The 26727-nt window shown below is 38.8% G+C and overlaps 1 protein-coding gene across 1 annotated transcript in view; it reads right to left on the bottom strand.

The window, feature by feature from the left end:
• Positions 1-15809, bottom strand: part of mob2b (MOB kinase activator 2b) — a 40870-nt gene extending 25061 nt beyond the window's left edge. The window contains exon 1 of the mRNA XM_057348496.1: positions 15323-15809. Within this exon, the coding sequence (XP_057204479.1) occupies positions 15323-15339 (17 nt within the window). The 5' untranslated portion in view covers positions 15340-15809. The remainder of the gene's footprint in view (positions 1-15322) is intronic.
• Between the last annotated feature and the right edge of the window lie 10918 nt (positions 15810-26727).

The raw sequence follows: 26727 nt of genomic DNA, 5'->3' as shown, positions 1-26727 counted from the left end.
GCCTCTTTAAATCTATGCAAATAAGCTGTTATGACTGTTGATGTGCAAAAGAGATTGTGACATCATACCCATGCCGATTTTTGAATGACCTGCTTTGTGTCCATAAATGATGTTTAATGGACCGGGGAGGAGCTTGCATTGTGAAACTTGTTTTCCATGACACACAAAAATCACAAAAGCAATGCCGTGCTCATGAGGAAAAAGAGCAAAGTCAGGGGGACTGAGACACAACGATCATCAAGGGAGCACTTCGCTCGCGGTATTGTAGTGCTGGGGACTGCTCAATTCACTAATCCTTCAGTAAAAGTGTTGGCATGGGAGCTGTGAGGGTCGAAAGCTGGAGATTGATGAAAGAGGAGAGCATTCTACATGAACATCAACAGCAGCGGTGCTGGATTACACAGGCATTAAGTGGAGTGCATTCCACAGCTGGCTAACACTTACATAACATTCATATGATGCTGCGCTCACTTGGGGGCCCTGGGTCAATATACTTAGTATGGAACAGTCACAGTGATATGCACAGTATATATACACACAGTGTATTTGCATTCTTGGTGAGTCACGCAATGTGCAAATACTTCACAAGAATTATAAATCCAAGTTTGGCATGTGTAACGCTAATGAGGGGATCCTAAAGTGTGTAAAATAATTTTGGAGGATCTATTCACAGAAATGTAATATAATGACATAACTATGTCTTCAGTGGTTTATAAAGACCTTACATAATGAAGTGTTACAGTAGGTTTTTATTACCTTAGAATGAGCTATTTCTATCTACATACATTTCGGGTCCACTTACATGGAATTCACCATGTTGATTCTACAGTAGCCCTAAACTGCTCTACAGAGCGCGTTTCTTAAATACGTCATCTCCTTCAGCAAAGAAGCAAAAACGCAATGACATCTTTGTACTTTGAGAGCAGCCGTAGTGCTTCGAAAGGAGGGGTGGAGTGAGCCGTTGGTTGCAATTCGCAACCTCACTGCTAGATGCCACTAAAATCTCCACATTGCACCTTTAACGGGTTAGTCCACCCAAAAATACAAATTTGGTCATTATTTATTCACCATCATGTAATTCAAAACCCGTAAGACTTTCTTTCTTCAGTGTAACACACACGAAGATATTTTGAGAAATGACTTTGTGTCCATACAATGGAAGTCAATGGGGGACATGCTGTTTTGTTATCAGCGTTCTTCAAAATATCTTCTTTTGTGTTTTCCAAAAAAAAGTAATACCGGTTTGTCATAACATGAGGTGCGGATGGCAAAGCAAAACTCAATACTGACACAAAATGTAGACTGTTCTCTACACAAACATATCGTCTCAATTCATATCACTGTTTACATCGAATACAGTTTACTTTCTTACCGAGAGCCAATAAAGCCAAAAAAACGGAAATAAGTTCCTCTCACAGGCTGACTGTGAGGAAAGTGCTCAGCACAAACGCAATGCAGAGTACACTGACGGTAGAGATAGCCTACATAAAACCTTGTTTTCAGTAACTCTAGTTTCTGGGTCACCCCTTCCTGACACTCACCCTGAAACCTTTGTGTCAGCAGCCCAGGTCCTTTACCATAAAGAGCGGCCAGCCACACTTACATCTTATATTTCCTCGCTGTCCTTCCAAACCCTCAGATGTCCAAATTTGTTGTTTTCTCATGGAAATCACGCTAATAAAGAAATGATATCACCCTGACTAAACCAAAACAAAACTTCATTATTTACAGTCCAACCAAATATTCAGACACCTTCAACATTTCTCACATGATCACAGTTTATTCGCTAAACTTTAGAAATGATAATAAATATGACAATTCATCTTGATAATGTTAGATAACCTTGATAGGAAGTTATGTAATGGATAAGGTTGAATAGCTGTCAGCAGTTAAATTTAAATACACAATAAGATAATACCAATTTAGGGCAACCAATTACCAAGCAATGCTTAATTTTGTTCAGTCTGTGGTATTAAAAAGGTCACAAAAGCAAATAAAAAAAACACTTGGTCAGGTCACAGTGTTTGAATAATTTGGTCCCAAATTTTTATCAATTTACTGGTAGTCCACTGTATAAAGAATTTTGGGGTATAATAATATGTTTCCTTTATTTCGCTATCCTCACTTACATTAATTAACTACAGTCTCCTGCACCTACTAATAAAAAACATCAAAAATAATATATGGTGTCTGAATTTTTGGTTTGACTTTAAATGCTTACTTTATGAGAGAAAACCAAATTACATGTCATAGAGCCAGTCTTATTCAACTAAAATACATGAGGTTTTTAAAACTGCAGTAATATGACATTCTCGGAGGGCCAGGTTGAATTGGATGAAAATGCAAACCAATCAAACTGCATTGCAACACTGAAATACGGCTGATCCCTGAACAGCTAAGTGAGTGATTTTTACAAGAGCTTATTTAGTTCCCTTTTTCCGTTCTCACAGTGAGAAGTCTACTAAAGGTCAACAACTTGTCCAACCTTCCTGCCTCTTCTTGACACAGTCACGATAATCTTATTTAAGACAGTTCTGAACAGTATGTGCATGTGTGTGTGTGTGCGTGGCTTACTTCAAATAGACAAGAATTTTAGTCTATGGTTAGCACAGATAGATTACATCAATACAAACAGCTTTTAAATCCTGGCCGTGACCTCCAAGGTCATTCGGTAAGAATTACACACAGGCTTTCTTGATGCACAATTATTTACAAACGATTAAAGCAACATAAATACAGACAATATGTCAAAGAATAAATATTTCTACACTGAGGGTTCTTCACAGACATCCATTGATCTTCAAGAGCACTTCTGCCACCTACACAATGTTTAATTGGTGTTACTGGCCAGAACAACCATCACTGCGTTTCTGCTTCAGGTTAGAAACCTGAACAAAGCAGAAGTTTTGCATGGACTGGCACAACTCCCATTTTCATCAGGGAATGTACAAATCGGGTTTTTGCATCTTTTGTGGGAGTGCACCAGGATTTGCACAGGTAAATGCTGAGAAAATGCTGTTCATTATTTGGGTGACTCTTATCCAAAGTCATGTAAATGTTTTTTCCCCACCATATGCAAGATTTAAACAGGATCTTTCAATTATCAGACTCAAACTGTAACCAACGAGCTACACAGAAGTACCCATAGTGTGTGCATGGCTGCGTGCACGTGCAACGAGGCGCTCCAGGACCGGTGGAGCTTTCCTTCAAATTAAGCTGCACTCCTGTAGAGAAAGACAGGCCTAAACTTTGATTTAAGAACTTTTGAGATGGTGCCAGCGAGCGAAGAAACCCGGTCTTAACCTACTGGCTGCTCACGGTGGATCTGTGGGGTACAGGGAAAGCTTGCAGGAGGCCTGAATAGGGCTGGGACAGTCAACGGTGGTAATGGACAAATGAACCGCGGTGGTTGGGAAATATATATTATTAATATAAATAGTAAAAAAAAAAATTTATATTATTATATTTGCATGTAGCAAACACATGACGAGTGGAACAGAAATATAGACCTTATTTAAATACTTTTTGAAATATGATATCTGAAATAAATGACGATGAAACATCCGTCCATTTTTAATGCGCAAATCCATCAGTGAAACTGCACACTGACTAATGCAAATAAAACATTTAAATAAACATCAGTAAATAATGAAAACTTAAATAATATAAGAAAGTTAAATATTAAATAAAAAAAGCTATTCGCGTATTCCAGTCGGTCGCGTATTAAACCTTACAGTCCTTAACAATTCCATTTGAAACAAACTGTGTAAACCTACATTGGCTTTCCTATTCAGATTACCATAAAAATCTTACTTTTCCTCCTCATTGATGGAAAACTAACATGTTGACATTGTCAAGATTAAGTATTGCACGAAATGCGCGTTCAGAAGATGTGCTCATAGCGTAAATGAATACATGTCTCTCCACAACTGCGGCAAAACCTGCGCACGCTCCTACACCATGCAAGCGGGTCATAGCCGGTTGTATCTGTTCATTTCACAACAAGCACAATCGCAGAACCCGCAGAATAACCTGGGTTTTGCCGTGCAGGCCCGCGCTCGAACGCACCAACGGAAACAAATGCCAATAATTTCTGTGTTAAAGCAAATTTTTTTAAATAAAACCAACCACAAAGGAAAAACTGCAAATAGCAATCCTTATCGCAACTGCCATTTTTATTACACTTAACGTTGTATTTGTCACAGTGACGTGCACTACCGCCGGTGGCAGGTTCATGACCGTCATGTCACTTTACCACCGCGGTGGTGCGGTTGTCACAGCCACCGTCACAGCCCTAAATAATCCAATTAAACCCATTGCAGATCCATACAAGGATTTAGTTGGCCTTGTCCGTTTCTGTCTCTCACACATTTGCTTCGCATTTTCCTCAATGCATTTAGTTATGCAAACCTAGACCTAGTGATAGTTCACCCAAAAATGTTCTGTCATCATTTACTCACCCTATTGTAATTTCGAACCTGTATGACTTTCTTTCTTCCGCAGAACACAAAAGAAGATATTTTGAAAAATGTTGTTGACCGAACAGCGATGGCAGCCATTCTCTTGCATTGGTTTTGTGTCCATAGTAGAGGTCAATGGGTGCCACCGCTGTTCTTATATCAACATTTTTCAAGATATCTTCTTTTCTGTTCTGTGGAAGAGAGAAAGTCATTCAGGTTCGAAATGACCAGAGGGTGAGTAAATGATGACAGAATTTTCATTTTTGGGTGAACTATGCCTTTAACTGTGCCAAACCTAGTTAAGCAATGCTACAGTAAGACATTCACTTGCAATAATCCTGTCACACCAAAGCGCAAGAAACAAACTGTAGTGTGCGGGGCGAGAGAGGAAAGGGAAGAGGAAAAGACGAAGAGAGAAAGAAACTGTCGCTTCTGCCTGTGCTGCTTTGAGGATGTAATGTAGGTCAGCAGAAGCGGTAGGAACTGAAGAACATGTGAGAGGAAGGAAGGAGGAGTGATATAAATGCCACCTATACTTAAAGTCAAAGACTCTGTTGACTTGACTTGCACAGTTTTTTCTCTATTGACACATTTCATACTGAAATAAGTCTGGGTGGGACTACACTAAAGAGCTTATTGGGGGTGCCAACAGGGCTGAGAAAATTCATCCATTTTATAAATATATTTTTAAAACCATTTGAATTTAAGAAATATTTTGCTATAAAGTAGAGGCATTTTGTATTCTAGATGTTACACACCTAAACACTAAATAGTTTACAGATTTTGTTTGTTTATAGGTCCAGTTTATGAAATTTAGTGCCATCTAGCGGTGAGGTTGTGAATTGCAACCAAGGGCTCACTCCACCCCTCCCTTTCGAAGCACAATGACGGCTGACACAGAACTAAGATGTCGTCACGTTTCCGCTTCTTTGCCGAAGGAGAGAACATAAAAAACGCGCTCTAGAGCTTTTTGGCCGTTTAGGGCTACTGTAGAAACAACATGGTGAATTCCATGTAAGGGGACCCGTGGTGTGTGTAGATAGAAATAGCTCATTCTAGGGTAATGAAAACATAACGCTTCATTATGTAAGGTCTTCATAGTTCATACATGTCTGAAGACAAAGTCATATATATTGCATTTTTGTCAATAGACCCTCCAAAAATTACACACAGCACATTTAACCATAAAAATGAATTCTGCAAATTTTAAATCTAAATGTGAATTTTGACACTTGCATATAGGTGGCATCAAAGCTCAAAGCTAACATACATAGACCACACAGGATATTACATAACCAAATTAAAAGCAATTTTGACTCTCTCTCTCTCACGTTATACATGCAGTCTGTTCTATAGTTAGAAACTTCCTGTCGACAACAAACTCAGAGTGAAGCACATCACTTTAACAGACAGAAGAGGACAGAACAAGAAACACATTTTTATCCTCCCGTCTCATCCTTCACCAGCATCTCCAGGACTCTTTTTTTAAACGGTCTCAGTTTAGCTGGCTGTTCTATTAAAAGCACCCGGGCCTGCAGGGAGGCCTGAGCTGTGTGTTGATCTCCTCCTCTGTGCCCTGGCAAAGGGGACACATGTTCTCCACCAATGGCCACAGGCTGCAAGTGTGACATCACAGAAATGACGTCTGAGCGGGAAAGCAAGGGATGCAGGAACAGAGAGGGAAAAGGATGTCTGACTCACAGGCCAGGGCGTCACCGGCTTACATGAGCGAGATGAGACAGCACATCTCTGTCTGCAAGGCACAATTTTCATCCAGCATGCCTTCATGATACACAATTACACCACATATTGTGTGAAACCCAAATTGTAGACTTGTAAGCAATGCAAATGTTCAAACCGTTCTTTGCAATTAGGAATCCACATGGAGCTCCAAAAATGACGAAAAGTTTATATATTGTAAACCACTGCCTTAAAATAAAAGTTAACCCAAATTTAAAATGATCTTAAAATGATCTCACCCTTATGCCATCTCAGATGTATATGGCTTTCTTCAGTTAAACACAGACTCATTATTTTATGTTCAAATGTAATGCAGGCTGTACGTTAACTTTTTTTTGCACATAGCAGGCACCGGTGCTACAGAGGCTTAACGTTTGTAGCACAGGCCAAATAGTTTCAGCACAAGTATAAAAAGTGCAGTTCATTACAAAATAAATAGGCAGGTAAATGACAATTACATACAGATGGATAAATTAGGGCCATATAATTTTAAGTTTTTCCCAAATTCGTTTTTTTTCCTTTTTAATTGTTCCGAGTTCTGTATTTTGAATGTTTTGCAATACAATAGTATACTACAGTTTTTTATTACTATAGTATTTATAATATATAATCATTATTTTATTATAGTGAAACTCTTGGGCACTAAAAGTATTGTTTAACCGTAGTATAGAACATATTAAAGTATACTATAGTGTTTACTACAGTTTATAAATTTACTGCAAGTAAATCATTTTTTTCAGCTGACTTTTATTTTGGCGGGTCGTCGCAAAGACGCTTGAGGTTGAACAGTGAAACGCTTGTAAAATAAACTCAGAAGAACAGCTCTTTGGATGTGAAATTCACGTGTTCATGTCCTCGTATAGATACAGACAAACCCACAAGTGTCTGTCCCGCTTGTAACATTTTAAAGGCACAGTTCTTGATTAACAGCGGCCACTAGCGTTGTATTATAGATTTGCCACGAATCGCTCAGTCCAAACATGACGGTGGCCACCACAGTACAAAAAGATGTCGTTCTCATGTTGACGTAGGGAAGAGATTTTGCGGGCATTAGAAAGACTGTAGAAAGAGCTGTCTTATATGTATTACATAAATAAAAGGTTTGTGGATTTTAAGTTTAAAAAAAAGGATAAAAGTCAGGCAGGAGCTAGGACCTGCGTTAATATTATAAAGTCTTTCCAGCAGAGACACGTTAGGACCCCGCGGTATTAAGGCTTTTAGCAGAGATACTCACAGATATCTATGGAGATACTTTCCAGCAGAGAGAGAGAGATCGTCTAAAAATCACCCCCGAGCAGGTTGCTTTGATTCGGATCAGTATGTGACAAAGATATGTTGTTGTTGTAATATTAGCTGTGTGACGGAGCAGTTTTGAGCATACAAAACTTTTGGGCTGCTTTACAAAACATGGCGGCGAATTCAATGTATGTAGGGCCGCTATGTATGTAGATATAAATAGCTTATTCAAACGTATTACAAACTTAATGGTTCATTATGTAAGGTCTTTATACACCTCTGAAGAAGTAGTTTTGTATATTATATTGCATTTCTGTCAATAGATCCTCCTAAAAATGCAGTATTGTTCCTTTAAAGTGTGCAGCTCATTCACTCGTACACACGCAGATAAAGCAGATGACATATTTAAATAGTAGGATTACGCTAACGCTATTCCTTCCATGTTTTCCGAGATCGCGCAGATCAGGGCTCTAGATAAATGGACTCAATGCAGCCGGAAAACACGTTTTAATCGCAAAAACTCAATAAACGAAAATAAATAGTGGTGCGCCATTAGTTAACCTCACACACGTACAAGCAGAACGACAAACGCACTTCACACAAACAAGCGCATCTGTCTACTGCATGTTCAAAACTGTATCGCATGCGTGCTACACTATTACATTTATTCTTAGACCAAGTTTTTCGTAGCACGTGCGATATATGTCGCACTGTACAGCCCTGCACTTATAATAATGATTTTCTTGTATTCTTACAGTGTTCTCAACAGTGTTGATAACCATACATCCATCATTTAAGTAATCCAAATGACTCCAGTGAGTGGACTATAAAATCTCCAAAAAATAAATTCTTGACATTAATAACTTTATATCTCATTTGTCCTCCTGTGTTGTGACTAGTTTGTATTGGTTTGTATTGATTTGTGTTTTCTTTTGGGTCTCTTTCACTAAACAAGCTTTATTTATCATTTTCTCTCAAAAACAGTTTTTTTTTCAGAAGACATTTAACGCACTCAAGTCATCCGTGTTACTTTTATGATGAATGTGTGTGATTTTTGGAGGTTCAATATCCTGGGTCTTGATAGAATTTAATATAAAATGATGTGTTCAGCTGAGGAAAAAAGTCCTATGCATCTGAGATGGCATGAGGGTTAGTCAAGTATGGGAGAATTTTCATTTTTGGGTGGACTATCCCTTTAACAAACCTACATCTCGAGAAGAGCAGAAAGATTGAATCACAAAGTGCATTCGAACCCATCTAAAAATCTTTTTTACATCCGAAAGAAAAACTATCTGTGAAAATACGAGCAACAGCCAGAGAGGAAAAGAGATTCTAGCCACACCTAACTGAAGTTGTTTGCTTTTACCACAGGCACAGATAACCAGAGGTTGTGTGTTTAGATTTGGGTATGGCAAGACTAAATCAAACTTTGCATCCAAATTTGCACTTTTGTAATGGCATGTGTAGGTTTTTCAGGAACTGTTGAAAAAAAGGTAGCACAAGATAAGAGTTATTCTGCACATATTCTATAATATGAATAGGAAATGTCGAAATGGTATACAGAATGCTATTTGTTCTGTTGTCAACATGGCAATTCAAACATATGAAGATAACAGAGAAGGGACAACTTTGCAAGTATAATTTCACTTTCAATACAGTACACACAAGCCATAAAATCTTTGCAAGGCCGTTATTTAAGTTATGAAATGTGAACTGATGTAGAACTTCCTGGTTTATAGGTTAGACCATAAAAACAGATTAAGCCTGATTGACATGTAGCTCTTAAAGGAGTAGTTCATCCAAAAACAAAAATTCTGTCATAATTAACCCAACCTCTTGCCATTTTAAACCGGTATGACTTTCTTTCTTCTGCAAAAGGTAAAAGTTGAAATTTTGAAGAATGTTGGTAATCGAAAACCATTGGTCCCTATTGACTTGTATTGGTTTTGTGTTCATACAATGAGAGTCAATGGGGACCAATGTTTTTTTTGTTCACAACATTCTTCAAAATATCTTCTTTTGTGTTTTGCAGATGAAAGAGAGTCATAAAGTTTTAAAATGTCAAGTAAATGATGACAGAATATTTGTTTTTGGGTGAACAACTCCTTTAAACTAGTTCATCCAACCGATGGTAATGCAATGATAAAAATATGTAGGCTACAGATACAGAATTTAAATGAACAATTGTTTTACACAATTTGTACATAAAATAACCTAAAGTATATGAAAAATTGTAATTTACATTCAACATCAGTCTCTAGAACTAAACAGGAAAGCATAACTCAATCTTGTTAAACAATAAGCGGGTTTCCATCACTCTAGTTTTATTCGCATTTTGAAGTTTCGCATCAGAAACGAGTGATGGAAACGCCAAATTTCGAATTAAAAACCCTTAATTGGGCTTGCGCAAGTATTATTCTATATGAAAATCATTATATTCTGTGGCTTCTCTTACTTTTCTTACTGATATTTAGTGGCAGTTTATTAGGAAGTGACGGTTGACTATTTGGATGGAAACGATGCTTATTCGAAAATGTTTTATGCAATATTCCAATTTTGCGCATAAGCTAAATTCGCAACTTTGGATGGAAACCCGGCTAATTACGCATACGCACTACGCAGAAGATGTATCTAGGCATGTGTAAACCACAGCTGTCATAAGAGCACCTCAGGCCCTGACTCTTGAGGTCTGTCATGTCCGGCTCACCGCTCCAGACCACGCTTTTCCCTTCTTTGGCCAGAACATGGGTGCTCCCGCACCTCTTTGTTTTACCTGCTAGTGAAGGAAACTGTCAACTAATACCCATCAGACTTACACAGGCTCGCATCAGAGCAGAACAGACAACAGATCGGATCCACATGAGGACACATGCGGCAACAGTATTCCTTCTGTATCCCTCTCTGAACCAACACTACATCCACCAGCCCAATTATTCAGCCCTAGGAGGGGTGGGACTGGAGACAGGCGCTACCACAGCCATTCAGCTGGGTGCTGAGATGGGAATTGAACGCTCTCAAACTGCAGAATATAAACCTACTTTCTATCAGGGTCAACTGGAGGTACAACTTTAAACTGAGTATTGCATATTGTCAGGTACTGCTGACCATATGAGAGAAATGCCATAAATTTACATTTAGTCATTTAGCAGACGCTTTTATCCAAAGCAACGTACAAAGTAGGGGAAAACAATAGAAGCAATTTGTGCAACAAAAGAACAACAATGCATAGGTGCAGTAAAAACGGGTCTCCGTCAGCCTATCACAGTATACGAAGCTAAGATTTCTTTTCTTTTGGGGGGTAGGAAAGTAGAAAAGAAGTAGAAGACTGTACTTATGGGTCAGATGTTGATGGAAGAGATGTTTTTTTAGACGATTCTTAAAAACTGCTATAGAAGGTGGATGCAGTCCGCTTTTCTGTTAACTGGTGTTTTAAAACATCAGTTTGAACATTAGCTTTATATAAGAGAGAGAGAGAAAGAGGGAAGAAGTAAAACAACTTTATCTAGACATGTAGGTATAATTTCAGGTGTAAGAGGTCCGTCCTGGCAAGCTCTCAATTAACGCCTTGGGTCAATAGTTCTCTAGTGGGTTGAAGGTTCACAGCAAATACGGATCACGGGTCACAGACAGCAGGACAAAAACAGAATAAAATGTAACTAACCATATAATGTGGCATAGTTAAAGGGGTCATATGGCGGAAGTACGTGTTTTTCTGTGTCTTTGGTGTGTTATACAGTAAGTTGCCCATGCATGCATTAGACACATAAAATTGCACAAATGAAAGTGTGGGAACAAAAGATGCATTCTATCTAAAAGCGAATACTCAACCAGACCTGCCTGAAACGCCTCGTGTAACCACACCCCGGCGAATCTACGTAACTTCGTAACATGATTTGACTAAGACCGCCCAAATCTACACGTAGTTAAGGTGGGCGTAATTGTAAATCTCATTGTATCGTCTGTCAGTACAATTGCTTTGGAACCTGATGTTCCAAATATGGTAAGAGGCGTTACATTTCCGTGAAATGCTTGCAGTATTTGACCAATCACTACGCACTGGTGAACTGGCCAATCATAGCACACCTCGCTTTTCAGAGCGATGAGCTTTGTAAAAAATCAGCACGTTTCAGAGAGGCGGGGCAAAGAGGAGATACAAACATGCACGGTATGTGGAAAATACAGCGTTTTTTAAACTTTAAATGGTGTATACACATTGCGTTACATCTAAAACGAACAATAATATTCATTTTAGCCGAGCAATATGACTCCTTTAAAGGTGCTGTTGTGTGTAATTTTGGGGGGTATCTATGGACAGAAATGTCTGCGCTCATCTTCGCAACGCAAATGAAAAGTTTTGACGGAGTTCGGGAGCTTTCTGACAAGAAAAAAGCTCCCGAACCTCGTCGAAACTATGTTAAAGGAGTAGTTCATTTTAAAATAAGCCTCCATTGACTAGGGATGAACCGAAACGAAAATTCTTGGCCGAAGCCAAACATGATGTGAAACACTTGGCCGAATAATACCGAACATGTTTTTTTTTGCATTTCTTCTATTTATTAAGCTATTTTTTTCACTATTGCACAAACTGAATAGTCAAAATGTGCTTTTTATAATTTGTCTTGCTTTTAAATAAAATACAATACAACTTAATATAAAATTGAGCAAAACAAAGTAAATTCAAACAAAAAATTGAGCCCTCTCCCTTCATGAATAGCCTATATTAATTAGGCCTATAACTGACTGGTAAAAGAATGTAATGTAAGTTACTCTGTACCCCTACAACAAAACACTTCATTAAAAACTGTCATTACACATTAGGCCTATAAGATAAAAATACGAATAAACTAAAACTGTTGGATTATTATAGGCTACATTGCAAAATGATTTGAGAAAAAAAACATCCAATGCAAGCAATTCTGACTGATGCTGACTGACAACCATTTCAGTTCACGTCTCTCCTCCAAACTCCGCCCACAAAAGCTGACAGTTCTCTCAGAAGGTGTACAGAACATACTTTGACAAGTTGTTTAGTACAGGGAACTGTGTGCACGTGACCACTGTATGATGTCAAAGGATGTCGCGAGCGGCGGGGCTACTGTCAGACAGCCCGCTTCCGTCTGAAGTAAAGTTACCGACCGGTAAAGACGCTTTCATTCGGAAATTTACTTCCGTGCGGCAAGTACCGTGCTGTGTCTTTCTCTGACACTTTAAAATGCTCCACGCACGCACGCACACGCACGCACTCACTCGCACACACACGCAAGCAATGCCAAAATGTTTGCGGAAGTAATAAAGCGCACACGTCTCTCTCTCTCTCTCTCTCTCTCTCTCTCTGCGCTGGTTGCTGCTTGATCGTATCACGAGTCATGTTCGGTAAAATTTATTCGGCCTCTTCACAAATTCGTTTGTGATCTCGTTGACATAGTACATGCCATATACATTTTTATTAGGGATGCACCGAATGTTCGGCCACCGAAAATGTTCGGCCAAAAATAGTAAAAAAACGCAAGTTTGGTGTTCGGCCAAACATTTTCGGTGGCCGAACATTCGGTGCATCCCTAATAAAAATGTATATGGCATGTACTATGTCAACGAGGGTTTATTTTGAAGTGAACTACTCCTTTAATTTGTGTTGCGAAGATGAACAGATGTCCTAGGCTTGCCGAAGGAATTGAGGGTGAGTAATTAATGGCATTCAATTTTCATTGTTCGGCAGAGTTCCCCTTTAAGGGATTTGGGATACATATTGGTATTAAAGGGATAGTTCACCCAAAAATGAGAATTCTGTCATTATTTACTCACCCCATGTCATTCACAACCTGTGTGTGTGACTGACTTTCTTCAGCAGAACACAAACGATTATATTTTAAAGAAGGCTGGTTACCAAACAACACTGGCCTCCATTGACTTCCATTGCATGGACACAAAACCCCTGAGACATTTCTTCAAAACTTCTTCTGCGTTCCACAGAGGGAAAAGTCATCAAGCTCTGTTTTACATGAGTGTGAATAAATGACTGTTTTTTGGTGAACTATCCCTTTACCCCATTTAAATGTTTACACAAATTTTGTAAAAAACACAATTGGACATTAAGTGTTGACCCAACAATGTAAAGTCTTTTTTTGTCTCTAGAAGTACCAAATTTTAAAGTGTGATGTTTTAGACCAGTTCCCTGTAAAACATACAGATTATTAGTATTTGTTTTTAAACCTGCACACATTCTTGTTGAGGAGCACTGAACTGCCCAAACCAGTGCTCGCTGGAGACACACCCTAACATCAGAGTCGAGTTCTGAAGAACTGATAGACGGTCACTCGTCTGTGCCAGGAGTGGGAGGAATGAAATAATCGCTCTGCAATTCTTCTACACCAGCGGACAGAGGGAGACATATTTGGGCATGGCAAGCACATACTCTATGACCTTGCACGTGCCTTCATGCTAACAAAAAAGACAAACTTATCTTAGTTGTATTACAGCCAAAAAAAAGCTGTTGCCATAATACTCGAGCAAGGTTTCAGACAGGCAGGAATGGTTACAATTTGCTAATAGTTTCCAAACTGCAGGTTGAATGCTGCAACTGGAAGATGTATTTCCTTAATTAGTGCTAATTTGCTAAAAGACAGAATCATTGCTGCTTTTTGGTGTCCATTTGAGAGCTTACTGCCAGGGTGTTTGAAGGAGATATTCACAAATGGATTCTCATCAGCCGTCTGGAGACAGATACAGCGAGCGAAATACCACAAGACATCGTCATGTAACAGACATTATCGGTCATCCGCCAAATTATGATGCCAAATTATGATGCGGGCTGACACAGGAATGTAAAGCTTGGTCATACTGTTGTCTGGTGGCATTCCAAATATGTTGTGATTGTGAAGTACAGAGGTTTCTAGTACAATGTGCTCAGCTCCATGACACAACCACTTGAGTAGATTTTTGAAATCACCTCAGCTTATCGGTATTACCGACAAAAGCCTAATGAACGCTGCAGTGCAATGCGCAAAAAGTCTACCATTAAATCCGAAGATACATAACAAAACATGAAATCTAAAGTTAGGGTCAAAAAGCATATTTGATTTGAAAGACCAGATCTAACTGATCCAAGAAAGAGTTGCAATTTTACAGATTTCATAGCAGCCAAACTATGGTAAAAGTTCATTTAAACCATTGTGAAAACTTGCACAAGGACTGAGACCTAACTGCTCTCCATACTTTGGACCACACACCTAGAATATGACTAAACTTTATTTACAGAATAGTTTATAACGCTAAGAAATAAAAAAAACAACACAATTCATCAGATTTGGCCCAACAGAGGCACAATGTCCAAATCAACAGCAAATGCAAGCTCTTTTTTTCTGATGTAAGGTCAGCACAGAAGTAAACACAGGCCACGGCCATCTGACACCCCCACAGATGTCTCTTCAGATGAAGGTTACAGGTCAAAAACTGACGAACATTTATGCGACATCCAGACGCATGTCATGCAATAAAGAAATCCCTTGATCGATTACTTTGCATTATGTTTAACAAATGTTACAGATTAGGTGCATAAATGTCGCACTGAAGATAATGATGCTGACAGCGCGCGCTTCATATGGCACGCGATCGGTTCAAACGCGTTGATACTGTGTAACGTCATTGCGTCACAGTAACTGTAAATGCTACATACTTTAAACGTATTTTAGCTACTACCTGCATGCAAAACGCAAGCGCTACATTAAAAGCTCAGTTAGATTTGTTTTGTGGTGAGAATGGGGACAACAAAATTGTCTCGAACATCCCCGTATAGGTTTAGCGTCAGTGCAATTGGTCACCAAATGCAATCAGAGTAAACACAGCGAGCCGACTAATCGAGAATTATCGCCATCATCATGTATACTCACCCCATTAACCACTCCATGACGATTGAAAGTGATAAATCCAGCAAGAGTCGCCGTCCCCCTCTATTTATCCGGGTAGCCCGAGCTAATAGTCCGGATCTGGTCTCTTTATTCGGGCTGGGAGGTGTTTAAGCGTCTTTTGCGAATGAAAGTGTGTTAATAACGAGCGTATGAGAGGTGACGGCGGGTCCGGTGGATCAGCTCCAGCTCTCTGATCGAGGAACGCATTGACTTTGACGTTTGGCGAAGGATACTTTCTGTCTTGAATGGTCGTCTAAAGCGGCGGTAATCTCTCTGCCGATGTCCTGGAGTATGGCCGCTCTCCGGTCACCAAACCATCAGGCTTCGACGGAGAGAGGCTCGAATCAGCGTTTTCTGGGCATGGAGCTCTCGCTAAGGTTGTAGGGCAACTGTAGTGGCTGTTTTCAAGCTCTGCCATATACAGGAAATCCGGAAGTAAACACAGGTTAGACGCCGACCCCTTCTCTCCCGAGATGTGGTAGGTTCAGAGGGGCATGCTGGGATATGTAGTTTACCCGGGAGCTCTGGACTACACGCAGACGTAATGTACCCGTACGTTCTGCGCAATGGCGTAAGACGCACTGACTGTTGAAAAAAAATCATCAAAAAAAACACAGCGTCTTTCTGTTCATTTATTTTTTTTGTAATATTCATGTTTGTAAAATTAAAATTTGTTGTTTAATCACATTCTCAAGAAAGTGACGTGTTTTTTTTTTGGCGCAAAGACCAAGATCATCGCACTGTATGCTGGTTTGTCTCACTTATTATACAAATAAATTCACACTGTAGATTATACGTAATTTTGCTAACGTCTTAAATAAATAAATGAATAAATAAATATATATTCTGTGGAAAAAAACAGCTCAAGCTCCTACTGCATAACAGGACCGTATTCTATAAATACGAAAATGAGTTTCTTTGCGTTCCTGCGCAAATGTTCTTTACTATGTTATTACAAATACATGTATTTATATACTTTATTTACACATACATTTTCATTTGTTACAGAAAGATTTAAAATTAAGTTTGCAGTTCACATGTAAAGCTAGGTACGACACTCCATACAATCCACCAGAGGGCGCTGAGTGTCGTAAAAAAAACTCGTTTCTCAGTAAATTGCAAAGGATGAAGCATTGCAGCAAATGACTTGTGCTTTTTAAGTAAACATTTACGCCATAGCTTAACTGTTTGTTGTGAACATTTTCCAAGATAAGACAACTTCTGGGCACAATAAGTCAAAAACTAAAACAATTTGCCTCTGAAGCTTAACAACATAAGTAAAGTTTATCTGTTAGAAGCTTAGTTTAGTCTAGAGCAGACTGCTTCGTGTCTTTGCTACACACCACCTTTTGACCTCCCCTGTTCCTGCAGGATTTCATAACACAGCGTCTGAGGACAGAACTGCTGTTAAGATTCCCTCGGGGGGAATGATGACACCAGGGCCTTGGTGCCAGGTTGGTGCACACAGGCAGCACAAACAGCCTGTTTGGAATGGCATAGCTGAATATAACACCTACAGGGCAGACAAGGTCGTTCGTGGGAGCCATCTCACTTCGGATCGATAAGAACACATCTGAGCCAGCAGAGTGAGGTAACTGTTGATTAGAGCTCATTCAGATGTATGACCTCATCCCGTCTCTGCATCCGATCTGTCCCTTTCCGTCATTCATAAACATTCAAAGACATGCACACGCACAACTGCATGCTTGCTCAAATAAACGCAATCATTGTAAAGAAAAAATGCTTTTATATGAAAAACAGATATTAGAAGTGGTTCAGGAATTAAAAACAAACAAAAATGGAATAAACAAAGTTTGTCGTACGTAATGGAAAAGCAATGGAGTGATGGAAAAGTGAGATTCCTTTCAATTGTTCTAGGGTGAAAACACTTTAAAATGTAGTTTATAAATGTAGACTTATTCAAATATGCTGTGGTCTCTTCAGTAAGGGTGGTGACCCAACGATGATGTCTGACTGTGCATGCCAACTATTGGTCTCCACTGCGGAAGCTACAAATCGTTGAGCTAAGCTCCTACATTATTATTTATTCATAAATGGTGGTTGTTGTGCAGGGCTCCATTAAAGGACATGAGACTTGAGATAGCATTGCATTACCAACTCATACATTATGAATGAAACAAGGAAAGATCACTCTTTGCTGTTACGGCAAAAAAGAGATGCACTTTAGAAGTGTGAAAGTGCTGTTGTGAATGATTTAGGGCCTGTAACAGACTCAATCTGAAAGTGAGAGCCAAATATGATCAATGTTGCCCAACGTGTTCTGTAAGGAATCGGATCTTAAGTCTACATGAAATCAAAACGGGCCTGTTTCTTGGATAAATGCACACTCTTGGCAAAGCACAATATTCCTAAATAAAGTAAATAAAGAACAAAATGTTCATGTTTGTCATCTTTTATCAAAGTGAGGACAAAAACACGCACATCAATCTCAAATGGGTGTATAAGGTAGGTATAAATTGGGGTTCATTAGTGTTGTTGAATTGTCTGATGAAGACCTTGTGTGCTCGAAACGTCACGCGCCATGCGAAAGGTTTTTAAATAATAAAGTATTTTTGATATTTTTGGAGCTCTGGTGTGCCGACTTTTGTCATCTTTTATCAGTAATATTTATTTAAGAACTTGTTCCACCTCTGGATCAGCTGTCAATTTAGATGATGTCATACAGACCAACATTTATCCTCATAGAATATTCTGTTTCACATGAAAATATGTTGTAATGTGGAAGTGGGTTGCGATTTGTGTCTTACTTTGACATTGCTGACAATAATCCGATACAGATCTGATTTGTATTTCATGTCTGATCATTACGACTGAATGTCAACACTTTCTTTTTGCAAGTGCTGCAGTATGATGCATTAGTTCAGAATGTATGTGCTTACATATGACATATTGTGTAATCAACATGTTAAAGTACAATAAATGAAAGAAGCTGACTGTGTGGAAACAGAACAGAAAACAGCTCATGTCTATCAAGACATCTTGCCGCAAAGAAAAATAAGCCACAGGTGCATTATATTCATTCATGCATATATTGTGTTTAAAAATCTTTTAGTAATTTATTATTCACCACACGGAGACTGTCACATAATATGAAATGTGAGAGGAGAGTGCGTAAAAATGTGTTTATTGGAACACAATTTGAGAAAATGCTTGGTGGAATGTACTATAGCCTACCTACGTGGCATGTCCTAAATACAGAAGTCAGAGAACTGGGTTTTAAACTACATCTGGTCTGGATCTGGTTTGTGCTGTTCACATTGCAAAAAACAAACAAACAGACAAACACGAAAGTCATTTGAGTTGGACGCACCACCAAAAAAAATAGTGAACCGTGTGTGTAACGTCATAAAACTCGAAAATATGCAGAACGTTGTTATAGTCCTCACATCACAATAACAAAAACAATCTGATACTTTTCACTTCGAGTCGACTCAGTCATTACATGAGGACAAAGTGGTAAGATCTAGAAACTGAGCCAAATCATAATTTACCTGTTGAACTTCATGGGCCTTTGCAAAAGTAACAAACCCAAACTCCAAAATCATCTCCCAATCTATTTTCATTTTAAAAGATTTTTTGTGAAATATTGTGAAATGTATACAGATGCTTTAAATTAAGTATTCATTCATTTACAAATTAATATTTTTGCACTCTCTATCCTTTGAAAGGAAAGTAGAGCACTGAATGATGGTTATGTAAGTCAAACGAGGGGTGGGGGGGGGTGTGAGAAATGTTGTTTATTTTTAAGGCAGCATTTAGTCACTTGCTCTAGATCATGGAATAGGAAAAACTGGCCTGATGACATAATCATTCTTTAACAGTTTCCATATAGAAGGCCTGGATCTGGGCGCCGGCAGGCCACATTACACAGTCACGTCTGGATGTAATCAAACATTCTCTTTATCTGCTGTTAACACACTCTCACGCACAGGCCCACAAACACATGTAACCTTACACTCCGTTTTGTCATTGTAGATTAAACCTCCTGAAAAATTCAAACCCTCTCATGATTTGATGAAAAACTGTTCTGTGAGTCTGAGTACTGTACATGAAGTAATGTACTTGATTTTTTAAGCAAAGCAGATAACGATAGCAGTAATAATACATTTTTGAAACAATAATCAGCAAAAATGTATTTTAATGTATTACAAAATCATTTTCGAAAATCATGTTTTTTAGTGTGCATTCCAAGTAATATGAATCAATCTGCAGTTGGGTTGTTTTGATTAAGTAATAATAACTAAAAAATACTGCTAACTAATACAAAACACAATAAAAACACGATAACACTATAAAAACATGTTTTTGAAAATAATACAATTTTACATATATATATACAAGATATCGTCGCTGTCGGGCGGAAACCTCCTATGTCCAAATTTGGTCAATTTCATATTTTTCCACAAATCGATGCTATTGGTCAGTCCCCATGTGGGTCAGTTATTTTTTACAAATTATTAACCAATCTAAAGTGTTGAAAATAGCTTGAGAGCAAACCTCTTAACTCCATTGGACACTTCAACTGTCTGAGAAGTCTCGTAACTCCACCTCTTCTTCACTCCGCGGGAGCTTCTCGGCATTACGTCTCCTGATTGAAAGTTTTTTAGACAATAACGAGTGAAAATAGTTAGGTTAGATACATTTGAGTAGGCCTGTTTTGTTAAAAATCGATAGCTGTAATGCTTCGGTGCAGAAGGAATCCCGTGAGCCAAGAAGGTAAGTTTGCGAGCAGATTCGGCTAATTTCCACCTATTAGACAGCCTAGTCAGCTCATCGTTTTTTGTATTACATCACTTATAGTTCTTAAACCTTTAAAATAGAGTTTAGGAAGATGTATGTAACCACAATCATTAGCTTCATTAGCTCTTAAAGCCTCGTCTCTTGTCAAAAGGCTCAATGTGACCGCAGACTTTGATGAACACTGCTGGCAGCAGCGACGTCTGTGTCCGTACCATTCTTAGCAATGACAGCGTAATCTCGTATCTCCCTGCTCCCAAGTCATAAACCTTGTATCTCCGATTAAACATGGTTTTGGGGAAATGTTGTGTTAATGTTGGTACACAACAGTATATGATAGCAATATAAGGTATAATACCAAATTTAACGATACAATGTTTAATAAATCAAAAAATATGCAGTTTTTTTAATTTCCTGAAAAATAATGGTTTTGGAGATGCGAGGACTCTGCTCGACATCGACTATATGTTAAAAAATGCTTTTAAAAATAAACATTTAAATAGAATAGCACATTGTTAATATATTACATATTACAACATATTGAATAATATAAAACATAAGGGATTGCAGGTTTTCATATTATATGGGAGTAGTTTCCCGGACAAGGTTAGTCCCAGACTAAAATACATTTTAAAGCTGTTTAACTGAAAACTTCTTGCAATGACAGATCTTCAGCTTCATGTTCACGCCCAGCCAAGTTGATAACAAAAGTTAGACATTAACGTTAATAGCGCGGTCAATGTGGATATTTCTCTTAAACAAATGCATGGAGCCGTGTCGAGCAGTTCTTTGATGGATGGATGCACTTTTTGGAGCTTCAAAAAATTGCCCCCCATTCACTCCCATTCTACCACTTGGAAGAAAAATGATACTTATAACTCCGACTGCATTATTCTTCAAGAAGAAAGTCATATTCATTCAGGATGCCTTGAGGGTGAGTAAAACGTGGAAATTTTGTTTTGCCTCTGAAATATCCCTTTAAGTACATCCACAACAGACCGCACTCGCTTTTGACTGCCCTGACAACGTTTGCACAATCTCTCTATTACTTAGTGTGCCTTTGCCAAATGAAGCCAGTGGATGATGAGTGAATTATATCTCTCATACTCTCATCATTATGTCCTGCTCCTAATTACACTCTAACAAGGAATCTGGCATGCAAAAGACAATTAGGACTCATAGATTTTAAACCACTCAGTCAGTCAAGTGCGGCTATAAATTTCAGCGCCAATGGTGTGTGTGTGACATCGGATCATTATCGAGTGATTGGTCACCTTCGGTAGTGCTGAGCTGTCTGCATGCACCCACAGTTAATGATGTGAAAGTCTTTTCATCGATTGCACAAACACGCCTATAATGATGAGAACAGACACACATAAACACATCCAAAATTAGATTCTGCACATATAGCATACAGAACACAAATCTTCGCCTGTCAAGTCTATAAATGGATAGTCTATAACAAAGCATCACAAATCAGTCTAGCCCAAACAACACCTACCACAGCAGTCTCTAACACTTAGCAATGAACGTCACTTATACACATTTAGATTTAGATGTTGATTGCAATGTTAATATTGGAAAATTAACCTCAGTGCTCTACTCTGGTATTGGTTATATTGTTGTTCGTGTCTGCTTTGAGTGATTCAGTAGCCGTTCTTTGTTCGGTTTTTAGTGTATAGGCTACTAAATATGTAATCTATAATATTTGGGGGTTAAAAATAAACATAACATAAGTGTTTGAATAGTGTAAAGCTCTTGGGGGGTCCTCTAACCAGCCCTCAAAAAAATCATGATAGTTTGCGTCACAGTAATTTGATCACATTACATGCATAGATGTCCTTAAAATGTTGATAATCCATTAAAAGAGATCCACATGAGGGAGAGATATATCTAGAAATATATCTTTCTTATTTTTTTTGCAGTGACCATACTATCGATCTTATTGTTATTTTTTATTGTAAGTTTTTTATTCACAAGATTTCGCTTTTTGTAAAATCTCTTAAATTTATTGATAACAATAAGAATAACAAGTTTTTCCAAATTTATGATAACATTTTTCTTACTAATTGAGATTTTCCTTCACTTCACTTTTCTTTTCCTTTTTTTAATATTTCTTTTCCTTTGTTTCTTGTTAGGGGCCAAGCCCCGTAGGGGTGTTGGTATTATTATTATTATTCTTAACCGATGGGAGTCTATGGCAGCCCTATGAACTGTACATAGGAAAATGATGAAACTTGGCACACTCGTAGAGGTGGTCCTCAACAGTCATGTGACCAAGTATGGGGTCTCTAGCTCTCACTCTACAGCACCAACAGCAGTTCAAATATTCACTTTTCAAACGGCTGTAAATTTTGAACCCATTGATCTACAGAAATTCTACTCAGCACGTCATTCACTCGTCACGTTCATCGCATTGCATGCGTTACACTAAGACTCTCGAAAAGTACAGTATTGCGTTTTCTCGCTACAGACTCAGACGATTTTTGGACTGAGCCGCACAGACATAGTTCTACTGACTTGCGATTTTCGTCGTTGTTTAAAACTTATGAGCTCGCAAACATTTCGAAGTTGACCCAAAAATGGACTGGAGGCTTTAACTCGGCCATTCTTTGATCTATCGGCATGAAAATTTGTACGCTTCATCAACAACTTGGACTGGGGGTCCTTGCCAAAATGGGGAACAGCGAGATTTGAAAAATGCCTATTTTTGCTTGTAACTTTTGAAATGTTTGTCAGAAAATCGAGATCTCTGTGTCTGGGGTGATTTTTCGAGAAATACCTCTGCAAAGTTGACTGTGCCTGTGACATTGTATCTTTCTCGTATTCAACTGTTCTGACGGTATGTAACGTTTTGTGCATTACTGATGATATTCTTGCATTCATTGTCACTTCTGATATTGTTTTTGTTATTTTTGCCCTACGCTCCAGTTTCAGCCCCTTGGAGATTGGCTCATGTCAATGTTTGAAGCTCTGGAAGCTCTCCTCGGGATGCTGGGTCTAGCATGCCAACTGAGTGGCACACCTGATAAACCGCAAGCCTCAGGTCCAAGAGGTTGTGGGTTCAAACCTTGTGTTGTGCATTTCTATTCAACTTGATATTCTTGCTTTCATTGTCACTTCTGACATCTGGTTCTCCTTTACATTGTATTTCCCTTACTTATGCTCTACTGTGTCATCTCAGCCTCTTCGGGTATTGGCCTATGTCGATGCTTTAGGCTCTGAAAGCTCTCCTCTGCAGGCAGGGTGCTCTAAGTCAACTGAGTGGCTCAACCTAATGAAACCAACCCCCTGAGACCACAAGGTCGCAATGTTCTTGGGGAGAGCAAATATTTAAAAATATCTTTACAAAAAAATATTTTGGGTTTTTAGTAGTCTAGTTTTAATTAAAAAGCAGGGGACCCTCCAAGTTCATTATTTTAGACCTTATAAGAGGTCCCTTAAGGCTTATGAGGGGTCCGGGACCGGCCCAGCTCCCCCTCAATTCAAACCCTGAACAAAACTCAGTTTTGAACCCAGATTTTTATGTATGCGCTCAATAATTATCTCCTTACCTATTTTCTTAATGATAAGATTATAATATCCGAGAATGCACTGCTCTCAGTCATCAAAGCCCTGACACTGGCAAGAGCCGCCTCTAACTCATCTGTACTTATCCTACTGGATCTGTCTGCTGCCTTTGACACTGTTAACCACCACATACTCCTGTCGACCATCAAGGCTATGGGTGTCTCTGGAGTGGTGCTACAATGGTTCAGGTCTTACCTCACAGGTAGGACATTTAGAGTATACTGGAGAGGAGAGGTCTCTGAGTCCCAACATCTCGACACAGGGGTGCCTCAGGGCTCAGTGCTTGGTCCGTTGCTATTTTCTGTATACATGACATCCCTAGGCTCTGTCATTTGGAAACATGGCTTTTCCTATCACTGCTATGAGGATGATACACAACTCCACCTGTCATTTCATCCTGACGATCAGACTGTTTCTGCATGCATTTCAGCATGCCTAGCCGACATCTCGCTCTGGATGAACGACCATCACCTGCAGCTGAACCTTGCTAAAACAGAACTGCTTGTACCCGGCCGACACAAAAAGTCATCACAACTTCTCCATTCAACTGGGCTCATCAACCATTACATCTTCCAGAATGACAAGAAACCTGGGAGTGGTGATCGACGATCAGCTTAACTTCACTGATCATGTTGCCAGCACGACTCGGTCCTGTAGATTCATCCTCTACAATATTAGGAGAAATAGACCTTTCCTTTCTGAGCATGATACGCAAGTTCTTGTCCAAGCTCTTGTCCTGTCCAGACTGGACTATTTCAATGCTCTACTGGCTGGTCTTCCAGCTTGTACAACCAGACCTCTTCAGATGATCCAGAATGCAGCGGCAGGAGTAGTCTTCAATGGGCTGAAGAGAACGCACATCACTCCTCTCTTCGTTAGGTTGCACTGGCTCCCTATAGTCGCTCACATTCAATTCAAATCTCTGCTCTTGGCCTACAAAACCACTGGTTTGGCTTCACTCGGCTTCACATAAATTCAGATTTATGTACCCACCTGATCCCTGCGCTCTGCAATCGAACAACGTCTTGTTGTGCCATCCCACAAAGGGAAAAGATCACTCTCACGCACTTTCTCCGGATGTGTTCCACGACACATGTGTTTCGTCGTGTTTCCTATCCCCCCCAAAAGAAAAAAATCTAAGCTTCGTATACTGTGATGGGCTGACTGAGACCAGTTGTACTGCACCTGTGCATTGTTGTTCTTTTGTTGCACACATTGCTTCTACTGTTTTCCCCTACTTTGTACGTCGCTTTGGATAAAAGCGTCTGCTAAATGACTAAATGTAAATGTAAATGTAATAATAGTTTATAATTTTACCTCAGGTATGATTTTGCGAAAAATGTCAGTTTGATGTCATTTGATTTTAACAAACAAAAAGAAATGTATGTAAACAGTTTTCAAACAGAGATGATAATGCAGAGGCAAAAGTTAAGATTTTTTTATAAACACTTGAATCTACTTATATTTAATGGCAGGTTTCCACACTGGGGCATGTTGTCACAAGTCTTTAGCATGTGCAAATTTAGAAATTGACTTATAGACTTATTTAGAAATAAACCCACCCTGAGAAATATTTAGAGTAAAAGTGTAGTATAAACAAAGTCTGTTCACGGAAGTCGTGCCACTCGGCGGCCATGTTTGCAATGCGCCTCCAGGCAGTTATTACATAATTCAAGCAAGACGTGAATGGGGAATACTGATTTTCCACAATCGCCGGCTAAATTCCCAATTAAATGACATATTTAGAATCACCATTAAAACCTACATGAACTGTACCGTAACATTGGTTTCATAAGCCTGGATGGCACTAAAAAACATATTTTTCTAGGTCGATTCGGTTACTGCACAGCATGCGCACAGGCTGACAAGCGCCTCAAGAGAACCCGCTCCAGAGAATCGCCATCTTTGTCGATTGATGATTGGCAGTTTTTACTGGATGGCTGGACTTCCTTCACCGGAGTGACCATATTGAGCGTTGCATTCCATCCCCATTCATTGTAATGGCAGTGGTGCATCTTGTTAATATTTATTATCATTTGTATAAACAAGCCCCAGTCTAGGTCCCTATTAGTACAGTATACATGATTTACACATGTTTTTTTTTAGTATTTTTCATGGCATTATCTCTAAAGCTCTACCTCTAACAAATTGTAGTGCATATGTCTGAGCTATTTTATTCATTAAACCATACGGTTCAATAATCATTTTATGACTTCCTGCAGTGTGGTGAACTATTAGCATGAAAATTTCTGATGTGAATCCCTGCAGGGAAATAAAGATTTACAACAATCTCCAAACTGCAAATCTACCAAATTGCCATATGCATTTGAACTTCAGATATCCAGACTTTCAATGGATAATTTAACTGTTTTAATATTGTATACACTGTTTTATTCTTATGCATACATACTTAAGTATGAGAGAAATACATAGGGCCAGATTTACTAAACATAGCGTGAGAGCGCAATTTAAAAAAGCGCAGATGGGCGCGGAAATTTCTGAAGGTGATTTATTAACAAGGCGCACATTAAAAAACACAAGCGCATATCTCATTCCCATAATGACCAATGCAATCTACTAAGAGCAGTGCAAATTAGTGCAGTGTTTAAGACATGCTCTTTTTGGGCATTAAATAAAGCTGCAAATACCAGTACAATGATGAGGGCAAACCTTAGAAAATCCCATAAAGTTTGCGTCCGAAGAGGTAACTCCTACAAATGCATATGCAATAAGGTCATTTGCAAAAACAGCTGTGTTCACGTCTTTTCAGCGCTTACTTTAACTGTGTGTCTTTAGCAAATACAGACAGTAGGTTTTTTTCTACGCCAAAAGAGGCGTTTGCGCTGCCGCAAGCTGTTAGTAAATCTGGCCCATAGTTTTCATTTATGTAACTTTTTTGGTGACTCTTATAATTCTATTTATGCTGTTTCATAGTTTTGATAACTGTAATAATAGCAACAGTTATAGTTCTGGATGAAAGGACATTATTATGTTATGTTTATTTCATGTGTGTATACGTTGTGTTTTAACCAGACACTCAAACACAGGCAAAAAACACA

The sequence above is a fragment of the Triplophysa rosa genome, linkage group LG12, assembly GCF_024868665.1.
Source record: "Triplophysa rosa linkage group LG12, Trosa_1v2, whole genome shotgun sequence".
NCBI lineage: Eukaryota > Metazoa > Chordata > Actinopteri > Cypriniformes > Nemacheilidae > Triplophysa > Triplophysa rosa.
The sequence above is the reverse complement of the archived record's forward strand: the minus strand, read 5'-3'. Positions and strand labels throughout refer to the sequence as shown.